Source organism: Trichosurus vulpecula, chromosome 4, assembly GCF_011100635.1.
Source record: "Trichosurus vulpecula isolate mTriVul1 chromosome 4, mTriVul1.pri, whole genome shotgun sequence".
Taxonomy (NCBI): domain Eukaryota; kingdom Metazoa; phylum Chordata; class Mammalia; order Diprotodontia; family Phalangeridae; genus Trichosurus; species Trichosurus vulpecula.
In genome coordinates this window covers 78,614,519-78,627,808 of record NC_050576.1, presented here as the reverse complement: position 1 = coordinate 78,627,808, position 13,290 = coordinate 78,614,519, and the positions used below count along the sequence as shown (strand labels likewise).

Below are 13,290 nucleotides of genomic sequence, written 5' to 3'. Positions count from 1 at the left end.
TTTTACAAGCCCTCTTGTTAAGCTTGCTAACTTTTTTCTCTCTCTCTCCCTCTCCCTCTCTCCCCATCCCTCTTTCTCTCCCTGTTGTCTCTATCTCTCCCGTTCCTTTTCTATCTCCTCTGTTTCTGTCTCTCTGCCTCTTTCTCCTCTCTCAGTCTTCCTCTTCCCCTCCTTCCCCCTCCCTCTTTCTCTCCCCTACACTCTCTCCCCGCCTCCGCCGCCTCCTCCTCCTCCTCCTCATCCTCCTCCTCCTCCTCCTCCCCCTCCCCCCTCTATCTGCTATCTGTCTATCTGTCTCACTATCCCTCCCTCCTTCTCCCCTAGATTTTAAGTCAGTTGCAATATAGAAATCATTATAGTAATACTGGCTTTAAGGACTGGAAGTAGGCACCAGGAAAAAGGGGAGAAGTTTTGGGGATGGAAATGAAAGAAAGTCTCCTTCTGATTTCTTGCAGGGTGGACCCCTGGGAGTGCTATCAGGACACATGGCAGACAACCTGCAGTGTGCTAGAACACCACCGGGACCTCATGAAGGTGAGACACAGCAGTGGTCAGCAAAGGCCAAGTATCATAAGGTCTCAGAAGGTAAGATAAGATGATAGAAGGAGGGGTCCTCAGAGCCCAACTATGCGTATTCTCCTCAATTTTTCTTCTAAGGAAATCGAGACCCAAGGAGTTTAAGTGACCTGCCCAAAGTGTCAGGGGCAGTAAAGCATCAGAGTTGGGGTTTGTACATTTTTTATTTTTTTCAAGATTGTGTCTCCCTAGCTCACCATGGCTGAAAGTGCAGCAGCCATTCATGGACCAATCCCAATACTAATTGGCATAGAAACTTTAACCAACTCCACTTTTCCAACATAGACCGGTTGGCCTCTCCTGAGGAAGTGGGGCAGCCATCTTTGGGTAGGGGTGGAGGTACTCACCCTATTAGAATTCATTGCATAGATTTAATCAGCTTGAGCCTAGCTACAGCTCAGAATTCTTTTACCTCAAAAGATCCATCCACCTCAGCCTCCTCCAGGAGCAGAGATTACAGGCATGTGCCACCACGCTTGGCCAGAAGTCAGGTTTGAACCCAAGTCCTCTGACCCCTGGGCTGGTGAAGGGAGGGGGCTGAAGGATGTCACCGGCATGAGGTGATTTAATTTTAGCACAGGGTATGAAAACAAACCTTTTTGTTTGTTTGTTTTGCTTGGTTTTTCAAAACAAATCCCATGGATTGGGATGTGGGGAGAGCTGAGGACCAGGGAAAGAAAGGAGGCTGGGACTGGGGTCTGAAGGTATACCACCTTTTGGGCCTTGGTTTCTTCAGAGAGTTTGAGTCAGACCCTTCCTTTCCAGCTGCAATGTAGCTCTGGGCTGGCATCAGATAGTTACCGTACTTGCAGGACTTTATGAGGGATGGGAGGGGGAAGAAAAAGAGAAAACTGGGGGAAGAAAGCCATAAGGGAAGAGAAAAAATGGAACCCAATGAGCACAAATTGTGTTAATACAGGATATTTTGGGGTATGTGACCTGCCAGGATAGGTAGGCAATCAAAATCCAGGACTATCTTGCCTATTCAGGACAACCAGTCCCCTTACCTCACAGCATTACCTATCCCCTATAACGTGAGCTATAATCCATACATTAGGAGTCATAGTTCACAGGTCACAGAAAGCCCAAGACCATTGGATGATTCAACAGCACTCTTCTTTCATGGAAATAGAGGAGAACAGCGGCTCCATCCCTGCACCCTGCCCTATCTTAGTGGTTCACACGTACCCCATGTACTTTGTTTCCCCTTTGAAAGGAATCGGCTGCATAAGCTCGGATAAAACCCCTCCCTTCACCAGCCCAGGGGTCAGAGGACTTGGGTTCAAACCCGACCTCTGGCCAAGCATGGCGGCACATGCCTGTAATCTCTGCTACTGGAAGAGGCTGAGGTGTATGGATCCCTCAAGTTAAAAGAGCCGTAGCTGGGCTCAAGCAGATAAAATAATTCTGTCCAAGATCTTATGCCCAGAGAGGTGGGACTTGCCTCATCCAGACTACTCAGTATCTTTCATCACACTCACACCTTCAATCAGAAGCTTCTCTCTACTTTCTTACTTGTTGCCACTTCTGGTGTTTGGGGAACAAGAAGAAGAGGCAGACAGAGAAGGAACTGTGGGGAAAGGCCTCTCCACGGAACCTTGTGTGGCTCCCTATAGCCATTATGGTAAAATACAAACACCTCAGCCTGATGTGATTTGGTTCCAACCAACCTTTCTCGCCTTCTTTCACCTTCCTTCCCATCACACCCTCTATATCCCGGATAAAATGAACTATCTAGTTTTTCCTTGAACTTAAAATTCTATGACCTTCCCTTTGTGCAGATCTAAAAGATACCCCTATTACCAGAAATGCTTTCTTCTCATTTCTACTCAGAATCTTTCAAGGCTCGTTTCCTTGTGAAGTCTTCCTGATCTCCTTAGTTGGACTAGAAGACTTCTGAAAGGCAGTATGTTGTGGAGGAAAGAATATAGTCTCTGGAGTCATCTGGGTTCAGCTCCTGCCCCTATCACTTATTATTGCCTATGTGGCCTCAGGCAAGTCACTCAGGACCCCCGGGTCTCAGTTGCCTCATCTACAAAATGAGGGGCTTGGATTAGATGCCTTCAAAGGTCGCCTCTTGCTCTAAATCTATGATCTAGGGAGATCTCTTGCAATTCTACAATTCTGTGCAATCATAACTGTGTTGGGAAGGATGCCTTCCCTGAGCTAGCTGTGTTCCAGTGTGCCGCGTGCGCACACACCCACACCCACACACACACACACACCCTCCTCTCTGCCAGCCTCTCATTTTGGCCACTAGCTGCCATAGGCCATAGAGAAATCAGGGAACTGTACTAACCAAGCTCTCCCTTCCCCATCTGTGGCTGGATTATTTGGCTTTTATTATTCCACAGCTTGCTGTGGATGTTTCTAGATTTGTCACAAGGTCAAAGAGGCAAAGGAAGAATGCTTCATTTGGAGTCAGAGACCTGGGTTCAGCCCCAGCCTTTTATTATATTTGAATTATTACCATCGCCTCCCTGCAACTCAGTTTCCTCCTCAGTAAAAAAGAGGGACTAAATGACCTCTCAAGTCTCTCCCAGCTCTAAATCTATGTGGGGACACAATCTTTTTGGAATGGAGCCACACCCAGGCCCAAGATGGGACAGAGGAGAGGGTGGGGGGAAAAAATCAAGCAGTCAATATTTGTTCACTTCTTTGAAGGAACATAGAGCATGCTCAGTGCTGTTAGGCAGAGGGACCTGGGAGCTTAGATCACATCTCAAAGCCTTTGGCAGTCTGGTGAAGCCCAATGACCCCTTCTCAGAATAATGTTTTTAAATGTGTAAATTAAAATACATAGGATTACAGAGGCAATCAATTATCTTGAGATACAGCTATCAGACTATTAAAAAAACAAACAAACAAGTTCTTGACCCCCCAAGTTAAGAACGCTTACTGTAGATTGTCCATACACACGGCCTACTTTAAGTGGGCTTCCTAGTTCAACAAGACGGAGGCAGGGAGGGATGGGGATTGACCAGGAAGGGAGGGAGGAGGCAAGGAGCCTTGGCAACAGTGAGAACTAGAACTGCATGGCAGAAACCTGGCTGGCTGGGAGACCCCATGGGCTCTACAATGGTTGGAGTGGGGTGGAGGGAATAAGCATTTCTATGGAGCCTACGATGTGCCTGGCACTGTGCTGAGTATGTTTACACACATCATCTCGTTTGATCCTCACAACACTCCTGGAAGGTAGGTGCTATTATTATCATTTCCATTTTATAGTTGAGGAAACTGAGGCAGGCAGAGGTTAAGTGACTTGCCCAGGGTCACACCAGAGCTAGTTAAGTGTCAACTCCATTTTTGCATCTTTGTAGATTAGCTCAGCACCTGCTTTGGGCTGGGCTGTTGGAAGGAGTCAGTGATAAAAATCAGCTGGTGGCAGTGGTTAGAGTGCTGGCCTAGAGCCTGGAAGACCTGAGTCAAATCCAGCTTCTGGCATTTAATAACTAGTGTGACCCCAGGCAAGTCAATTATCCCTCAGTTTGCCTCAGTTTCCTCATCTGTCAAATGAGCTGGAGAAGGAAATGGCAAACCACTCTAGTATCTCTTCCAAGAAAACCCCAAATGGGCTCATAAAGTCAGACACAACTGAAATGACCAAACAACAAAGCTGTTTGAAACCTCAGAGAGGCCCTCTGAGCATAAACCAAATAGCTCTCCTTCCCAGCCAAGTACACAGAAATCCCAGCTGCTTCTGGGGTTCCCCAACTTCATTTCTTTCCCACACCCCACCCCTACCTTAGGTGGATCAATCCAGGCTGAATTAATTCCTGCTGGAGTCTTGAGGAAATGTCCAAATGCCTCAGCTGCAGCAGTGACAGGTAGGCAGGCAAATGTAGGTCACTGAAAACCCCCTGCCTAGATAGGAGAGCAGCGAGCTGTCTCCTCATATCTCCTTGTCCTCTGCAGCTAATAGCATGTAGCCAGAGTTCCTGGCTCGGCAATGGAGTCCCAGCTGAGAGATAGACAACAACTGATCTTAATAGTTCACACCTGCATTTGGAGAGGAGCCCAGGGCAGCTGGGCTCTGCAGCTTCACAACAGCAGGAATGGTGAGAAATTGAATAGGTGTAAAGAGCTTGAAAGAGAAGGGGGTTAGGTAGACCTGGGTGTCAGAGCAGGGACAGAGAGCTGGAAACCATTTCTTTTTCCATCCAGTGTCTGATTGATCTTTCCTGGGAAGAACGAGCCAGCAGGAACTAATATTGCAGCAGGAAAGAGGGAGCTAGAGAAAAGGACAAACTCCCCTAAATATTAGACTGATTATTTTTTTAAAAAAGAAAAAAAAGGCACCTATTCCCAGGGTCCGGTGACATCTGCAGATAAGCTCCCATAGTTTTAGGTTACTAGGGAGAATATCAGGGGCGATATGATCCTGTTGCTCCCTCCTCTTACCTGGAAAATTACTACCTTGTAGGGGTGTATGTATGTATGTTGCCCATGTAGGTAGGTTATGTGTGTCCACATGGATCTGTTACGATTTTTTTCACAGAGATATGAATATAATATATCTCCAGAGTCTCCACCACCCACCATTCTCCAAGGGAGACTTTGATTCATGTCAGAAGGTTGAGCAGGAGATTGGCACCAGAGACTAACCCTCTGTTCTCATCAAAGAAAGAGTACCAGAGTAGAATTATATGTCTGCCCTCCTAAATAGTGTTAGTCTATAGAAAATAATTTTTAGGTTCAAGCTGTGCTCTGATTGCTATCACTTAGCAGGGAAGGAGTGGCCCAAGTTACATATCAAAGGCTTGACTCAGTTCTCACCAAATACCAGCTTCACAAGGACCACTGGTAGTGAAGAGTAAATGAACCCACTTGTCCAAGCTGATAGTATATAGAAATTAGAGAAAGTATACAGATAAGAATATACCAGACAATACACAGAGTGAATGCGCTCCCTCTCTGCTGGGAATGAGATATTTCAACTCAACTGAGAGAGTCCCAGATCTCACTCTAAGGGGAAATTCCCTGAAATTTCTAGGGTAGTAAACTGGGACAGGGACATGTTCTAGATGCTGGTCTCTCTACATATTGCCTTCTTCCCAGAGCCTTTTTTTCCTTTTAGAGATCTCTTCCTGAAGAAAAGCTGGAACCACAAAACCTCTCTCAAGCTCTTAAATACATTCTTTGTGACCTTAGACCTTTGCTTCTCTAGGCTTCAAATTTCCTCAGTTTCTATAAAATGTAGGACCTAAAGTCCCTTTCAATTTTAAATCTATGCTTCCATGATCTGTTTGGAGTTAAGTCACACCCCTGGCCCAAAGATGGCACCCATGGTAGCTTACATCTAGAAGCCACTGGATAAATGCTCACTTTTCCATCTGTCTAAGAAGAATAATAGCTATCCTGCTTTCAGGAATATGTGTGAAGGATATGCCCCTTAAGGTCACTTCCAGTTCCTGGGCTGCTTAGGATCTTCTGGTGGCAGAACCTGGACATCCACCCAAAAAGGATCTGGCCTTCCCTTAAAGAAGGATTGGACTGTACCATGCCAGTAGCCTCCTAGTGAAGGCTCATGAGGAAGGGGGATAAAGAGAATGAAGTTGCCCCTCAGTTTCCATTTCATCAATAGTTACTCTTGTACTCTTGTACTCTTACTTGTCTGAACCTCTAGAAAGGCATGTTTCTACCTATCTTACTACTGTTTCTTAGTTCTCCTTTGTTGGGTCATGTAACAACAATGTTGCTTGCAACTGCTGTGGAGGTGTAAGACCAGCAACACCAGCACATAGGAGGGCTGCTAGCACAGGTTCTTTGATCTGTTTTTCTAAAGGAAAGCAACTTTAAGGAGTTAATAATCTTACCTTAATTAAACAAACGTATATCATTCACTTAGTTCAGGGGAAAAAGTCAGCACCCTGAACTTCAGAGCAAATACAAACAGAAATTACAAACAGAAAAATTACACAAATCAACAGACAGGCTTCTAACTGTCTGACTATAGCAATACGTATAGTTACCAGAGAGAGAAGCACCAGCATCTGGGTATTCAAAACTGGGGGGCTCCTTAACGGCTATCCAGAGTCTTGTCTGGCCAAATCACACAAATACTCTTCCAATGAGTGAGCCCCAAAGCAAAATTCTAACCTCGGAGTATATATACTGTTTCCAATCAAGGACTCTTGATTCAAAGACTCCTGATTCAAACAAAGACAAGACTGAATCAAAGGCACCTGAGTGCCTTAGTGCTGAGAAGTACTCCAAAAGAAAAAACAACAAGAAGCCTCAAATTGTGTGGGGTGTGACTCAACTCCAAACAGATCCCCCCAAGATCTGTCTTGCTTTCTCTTCTTACCTACACTCTATTCACTGGTGATCTCATCTGCTCCCATGGGTCCAATGACACCCAAATCTATCAAGCATTAATCTCTCTCCTCAATTCCAGTCACACATCTTTATTGCCTATTGGAAATCTCTGCCTCTGCCCCAGTGGCATCTCTATCAACATCTTTTCTCATCTTTCTCAATCTGCTGCCAGTCTGAGAGTTGTTTTGATTTTCATTTCTTTTTATTGGTGACTTGGAGCAATCTTACATATGGTGTTAATAGTTTGTAATTCTTTTGAGATTTCTTTGCTCATATCCTGTGTTCTCTTCGCCATTGGAGGAAGGACTCTTGGTCCTATACATTTATGTTAGCTCCCTATATATCTTGCATATCAGTCCCTTATCAGAGATATTTGATGCAAAGATTGTCCCTCCAATCGATAGTTTCCCTTCTTATCCTCTTTACGTTGATTTTGCTCAGCCCCAAAGGCAATTTAAATTTGGCATGTTCAAAATCATCTTCCTTCTGAAACCTTCAGTTCTTTCAGACTTCTCTGTTTTTAGGCACCACCATCTTTGAAGCTTCCATATCCCCTACCTTTCATATCTAATCAGTTTCCAGGTCTTGGTAATTCTACCAGCACGGCATCGTTCACATCTTCATACGTATAATAATTTCTCACCTGGATGGGTTATAGGATAGGGAAGGACCAGATTGGTGGCTTCTTGGGTATAGGGGGCTACTAGGTGATGAAGCTCCCTCTACTGGTACAGTACCACACCTCCTCTGCAATGTATATTGGTTTAGAGAGTTTCCTGGAACACCAAATGCTTAAGTGACTTGCCTAGCCTAATTACTAGAGACAGAATTTGAACCAAGGTCCTCATGATTTTGAGGCCAGCTCTCCAGCCACTGTACCAGAAGTAGTAAAATGTTGAAATAACATCTCAATGAACATACCCGTCTCCAGTATCTTCCTTCTTCAGTCCCTCCATCACACCACTGCCAAGATAATCTTCCCAAGACACATCTCACCATGTTACTCCCTTGCTCAATAAGCTCCAGTGGCCCCCAAGTGTCTCTAGGATAAAATACAAAACAAAACGAGAAAGCTTCTCAGCCTTCCACGATCTCTGTCCAGCCTATCTTTCTAGTCTTGTTTCACATTACTCTTTGTCACACACACACACACACACACACACACACACACACATACACACACACAAGATATCTTGGGGTTTTAGACTGATTTCTTTATTTTCTCTTCCATACTTATTTATTCTATCATTTAAAAAAACTGGGCAATTAACTCTTTTGTCCCATGTAGTTTCATTTATGATTTCTTGAAATATAGCATTGGAATCCCAGGGTTTAATAAAGACCATTGGGATTCAAATGGAGCTACCTGACCCTGCCTTAAACCCAAATCATTCTGTCTTTCACTGATTGGCCAACAATAGGTCCCAGACCAAGCCTCACTTGGCCATTGCTTGGGCCCTTGTGGCCCAGAGTAAGTGTAAACAGCGATTGTTTCTGTCTTGGACAGAAACTCTGAGAGTCTTCCCTTCCCAGATTGATTTTTTTTTGACTAGGTAAAAGAGGACTTTTTTTGCCTCATTTCTTACCCAGCCTTCATCACTGAATGGACATTGCATTGCCTCAGACAAACTGAGATCTGGGAAAGATTTTAGTTTAAAATGACCAAGGTTTCCCACTGCATCTGGGAGCATCTACAGTCATCCTGATCTATAACTTGCCATGAGACCCAGATGGCTCCAGAGGTGACTCTGTGCAGCCCTGCCTCATTTAAATCTAATTCACTTTCAAGTCAAGACATCATCTTCCTAAAGTCCTTGGTCCTCTTTGAGAAGGACAAATAACAACAGTAACAACAAGTCTCAGCCAAAAGGGATCACTAGCCAGTACTTGAACTTGACATTCTGACTTCCACCTCATCACCCCAATCCATCGCCTGTGCCTGGAATACATTCGCTCTTCAACTCTGCCCCTTAGAGGTCTTCAAGGCTCAAGCTCATGTGCCACCAACTCATGAAGCCTTCCCTCACATCCCTAAATGCTAGTGCCTCCTCCCCCACTTCAAATGACTTCTTATTTTATTTATCTGTGTGCATATTGTATCCCTTCAACTAAATGTAAGTTCTTTGACAACAAGGATTTTCTTTTTTTTTTGCTTTTATATCCATGGTGCCTTGTACCTACTTGGTGCTTGATAAATATTTACTGAAGTTGAGAAGTTGCACAAATGATAGTAATTGTTTTTATATAATTAACCTGTAATTATAAACATAATAAAAATTATGATATAATATTAACATATAATAAATTATTATTATTATTATTATAGCTGGCATTTCTATAGAGCCTATTGTGTGCTAAGCACTTTACAATTATTTTCTTATTTGATCCTCACAACAACCATGGGAGGTAGGTGTTATTATTATCTCCACTTTGAGATGAAGAAACTGAGGCCAACAGATTAGTGATTTCCCTTAGTTTTCACAACTAGTAGGTGTCTAAGATCAGGTTTGAACTCAGGTCTTTCTGACTTCAGGCCTAGCACTCTATCCACTATGCCATTCAGCTGCCATAATATAAAACAACCAATAATGCAAAAATTGTTTGCTTTTGGCTTTGGAATGCATACCTACATACATACACGAGTGCGCTTGGACAAATTATTGCCACCCTCTAGACCAAGTGCTGACTCCTGTCTGGCCTGAGGGGCAGTACTATGTAGTGAGTGCAGCACTAGATTTTTAATCAGAGGTCCTGGGTTCAAGTCACAACTTTGTCACTTAGTAGGTGGGTGACATTGGGCAAATTCTTTCACCCCTTTGAAGCCTGCTTACCACATCTATAAAATATTATTTTATAATATTTAATATATATTATATGTAATATATAATTTTATATATAACATTATATGTAATATATATAAAATAATAATCCATGTACTATCTATGTTATGGTGTTATCTTTAAAAAAGGACTTTATAATCCTTGCAAACTGCCTCATAAAGCATCTCCACATGCCTTTGTCCTATTTCTTCCCCATGCTTGAAATGCCTTCCTCCCCCATCTCCACCTCTTAGAGATTGTCCAACCTCCACCTGGTTATCCTTCAACACTCAATTCAAATACCACCTTCTTCAGGAGGCTTTTCTTGGTCTGCCCAGTTGTTAGTGCCATCCCTTCTAAGGTTGCCTTGTACCTACTTGGCCTGTATCTTAAACACATCAATTTATATATGTGTTGTCTCCCATTTAGAATGTAAGCTCCTTGAGGACATGAGACGTTTTTGCTTTTTCTTTTTGTCCATAACCCCTAGTGTAGTACCTGGCCCTTAGTGCTTAATACATGCTTGTTAAATTATTGTAAAGCACTATATAAAGATGCAATATTTATTGTAGTAGTTTGGGAACTGGCTTGGAGGGAGAGGAGTCACAGCTGGTTCAAAAAACATATGCTGTATTTCCCCATGTATAAGACACACCCTTTTTTGAAAAATTTGGGGTCTAAAAACTGGGTGCGTCTTATACAATGGTTGTAGATTTTTTACTTGCATTTCCCTCTTTTTCGTGCTTCTTGTCTTTGCACTCATTGTTTCACATTTGTTACCAGTATATTGGGCTACGTTTTGCCACATTCTGCCCAGAAATGGTTCAGAAAAGATTTTCATACAGTGCTGAATTCAAGTTAAAAGTGATCCAGTTTGCAAAAGTGAATGGAGATTGTGCTGCTGAACGTAAGTTTGGTCCTCCTCCAACTGAGAGAACAATCCGAGACTGGCTACGGGAAGAAGAAACCCTACTGAAAACTCCAGGGCTGAAGAAGGCCATGAGAGGCAAACCAGCAAAATGGCCTGATTTAGAGAGGGAATTGAAGATATGGATTGAAGAGCAAAGGGCAATTGGAATTCCTGTGTCCACAGAGATGGTTCAGCATGAGGCATGAAGAACTGCTGATTAAAGAAGTTACTGATTTCAAAGGAGGACACATTTGGTGCTTCAGGTTCATGAAACGGAACAGACTAAGCATGCGTACATGCACCAGACTTGCCCAAAAGATGCCTGAAAGCTATGAGCAGAAGGTCCTTGAATTTCATCGTATTATTGTATGAATTTTATGATGAATAAAACTTGAGTTCAATAACTTTATGTACTTTTTTTCAAATTTCGGACCCCAAAATTAAAGTGCATCTTATACATGGGGAAAAACAGTATATGTGTATGTATGTATGTATACATATACACACATATATATTATAGTTAAATGAGAATTTTCCTTCATAGATTATGAAATCATAGATTTAAAGCTGAAAGGGACTTTAAAAGCCATTTAATCCAACCCCCAGATTTTACAGATAACACAATGAGGCCCAACTAGATTATGACTTATCTAAGATTGCATAGGTAGTAAGTGATACGGGTCAAATTTGAACACAGGTTCTCTGAATCCATATCTAGTGCTCTCTCTCTCACCGTACCATTCCTTCTCATTCATTAGCAAATTCTTTTGTGATGTTTTTGACTCTAAGTTTTTTCCTGTTCTCTAGAGAGTGACCGGCTGCATCCTTTCCAATGTCAACACACCTTCCATGACCCCGGTGATTGGACAGCCACAACATGAGACATCCCAACCCATTTATCAGAACAACAATGTGTCCAATAAGCCCACTGCAGGTAGGTCCTGACTCAAGATGGGGAGGCCTTGAAAGAATGTTGAAATTTAAAAGTATGCCAAGAAAACAATCCCAAACTTGGAAGGTACAGAGGATGAAGAAAAAGCAAGAAAGCTTATCTGCATCTGGAATAGAAAAGGGAATGATTTCTCTTTGGAGTCCCAACAGTATTGGTACTGGATCATTTAAGTCATCATTTCCCCTTGCTTCACAGTGTTGCCAGTGATTTCCGCACTGGGGAGTCACAGAATTGGAGATTTATAGAATAATGAGTTGGAAGATCATCTAATTCAATGCTTATCCAAAACACGAATCCTGACCACAGAATTTTTGACTTGTAAGACCTCCACTCAAAGACCTCCTGTGAAGGGGAATCTCATTCATGTGTCTACATTTAAGAGTATGTCTTAGGTTGGGAAAGACGTGTGGGGTTGGGTACATGAGCATTTATTTGGGATTATGTAGACTCTCCCTTGAGTTTTCTGATTTTCAAGTTTTGTTCAGAGACTTGTTCCTGATTCACAGCAAAAGAAAGCATTTGCCCAATGGACCTTCTCTAGAATCTCCAGGATATGGTGACCATATTTTCAACCAGCTAATATTGGATAAATACTGGGTGATAGAGTAGAAGATAGGAAGACTCAGGCCCTCTCCCTTATTCATAGCCCCAAGCCTGAGCCCCAAAACTCTGCTGTTGAGGAAGAGGCTCTTGGAAATCTCAGTCCTAGTCGGGGAGAAGGAGAAGATGGATCTGTCATTGTCTCTGGAACACAGAACACCCCAGGGCTTGGAGGGGTGCCTTTGCAGGATAGCTCCCTGAAATGGATCCTAGGCTTCTAGATATCAAGCCAAAAAATAACAAATTACCTTGTGAAATATATTACTAATTGCTTAGTTTAGATATGATCATTTATAAATATAACTATGATTCAATTTGTCCTTGATTAGAGAACCCTAGAACCTTCACAGACATGAAGAATATATCTTGTCCAATCTCTTCATTTTAGAGATTGCCCAATGTCTTCATTTCCTCCAGGAATCTTGAGGGCCAGAGAGGTAGGTAATTGATCAAGCTCATCCTAGTAATTATTTAGTGGGACAATTGGGAGTAGAACCAATTTTCCTGATTCCTAAGCCACTGTTTTGTCTACTCCTCCATGCTACCTACCCTTACCTGGGATCAGAAACATTTTAAAAATATGCTTGTAATTCCAATACAAATTGTATTGGATTTGTATAGGAGTGTTTCAGTTAAACCAGGGTCTTTGGTCACCTCAGTCCATAAAGCTTGTGTGGAAGGAGTACTTAGGGCTTTGCAGATGAATATGTCCTTAGCTATAAGGTAGGTTGGACATCATGTATTAGGTGGTGTGCAATACTTGAGAAATAATGCATAGAACTGAGCCTCTGAGTTCAGGGTTCTTGTACCTGGGAAGGGAATAAGCATTTGTATAGTACCTGCTGTGGACCAGGCACTGTGCTAAGCTCTTCCACCACAAATCTGTGAGATACGGTGCTGTAATTATCTCATTTTATAGATAAGAAGATGAGGCAAGCAGGGGTAAAGTGACTTGACCAGGGTCACACAGCTAGTAAGTGCCTGAGACCTGATTTGAACTCAGATTGTCCTGACTCTAGGCCCAGTGCTCTCTCCAACCACACCAATGGAGTGGAAGGAAGGGAACTTTCTTGACATAGTTCTCTTTCCTCTCTTCTTTCTTTTTCTCATAATCC

General features: G+C 42.8%; 1 protein-coding gene across 1 annotated transcript in view; it reads left to right on the top strand.

Annotated features, from left to right (window-relative positions):
* NMNAT2 (nicotinamide nucleotide adenylyltransferase 2) overlaps positions 1–13,290 on the top strand; it is a 195,776-nt gene that overhangs the window by 149,604 nt on the left and 32,882 nt on the right. Inside the window, exons 4-5 of the mRNA XM_036755511.1 lie at positions 456–534; positions 11,431–11,557. Of these exons, the coding sequence (XP_036611406.1) occupies positions 456–534; positions 11,431–11,557 (206 nt within the window). The remainder of the gene's footprint in view (positions 1–455; positions 535–11,430; positions 11,558–13,290) is intronic.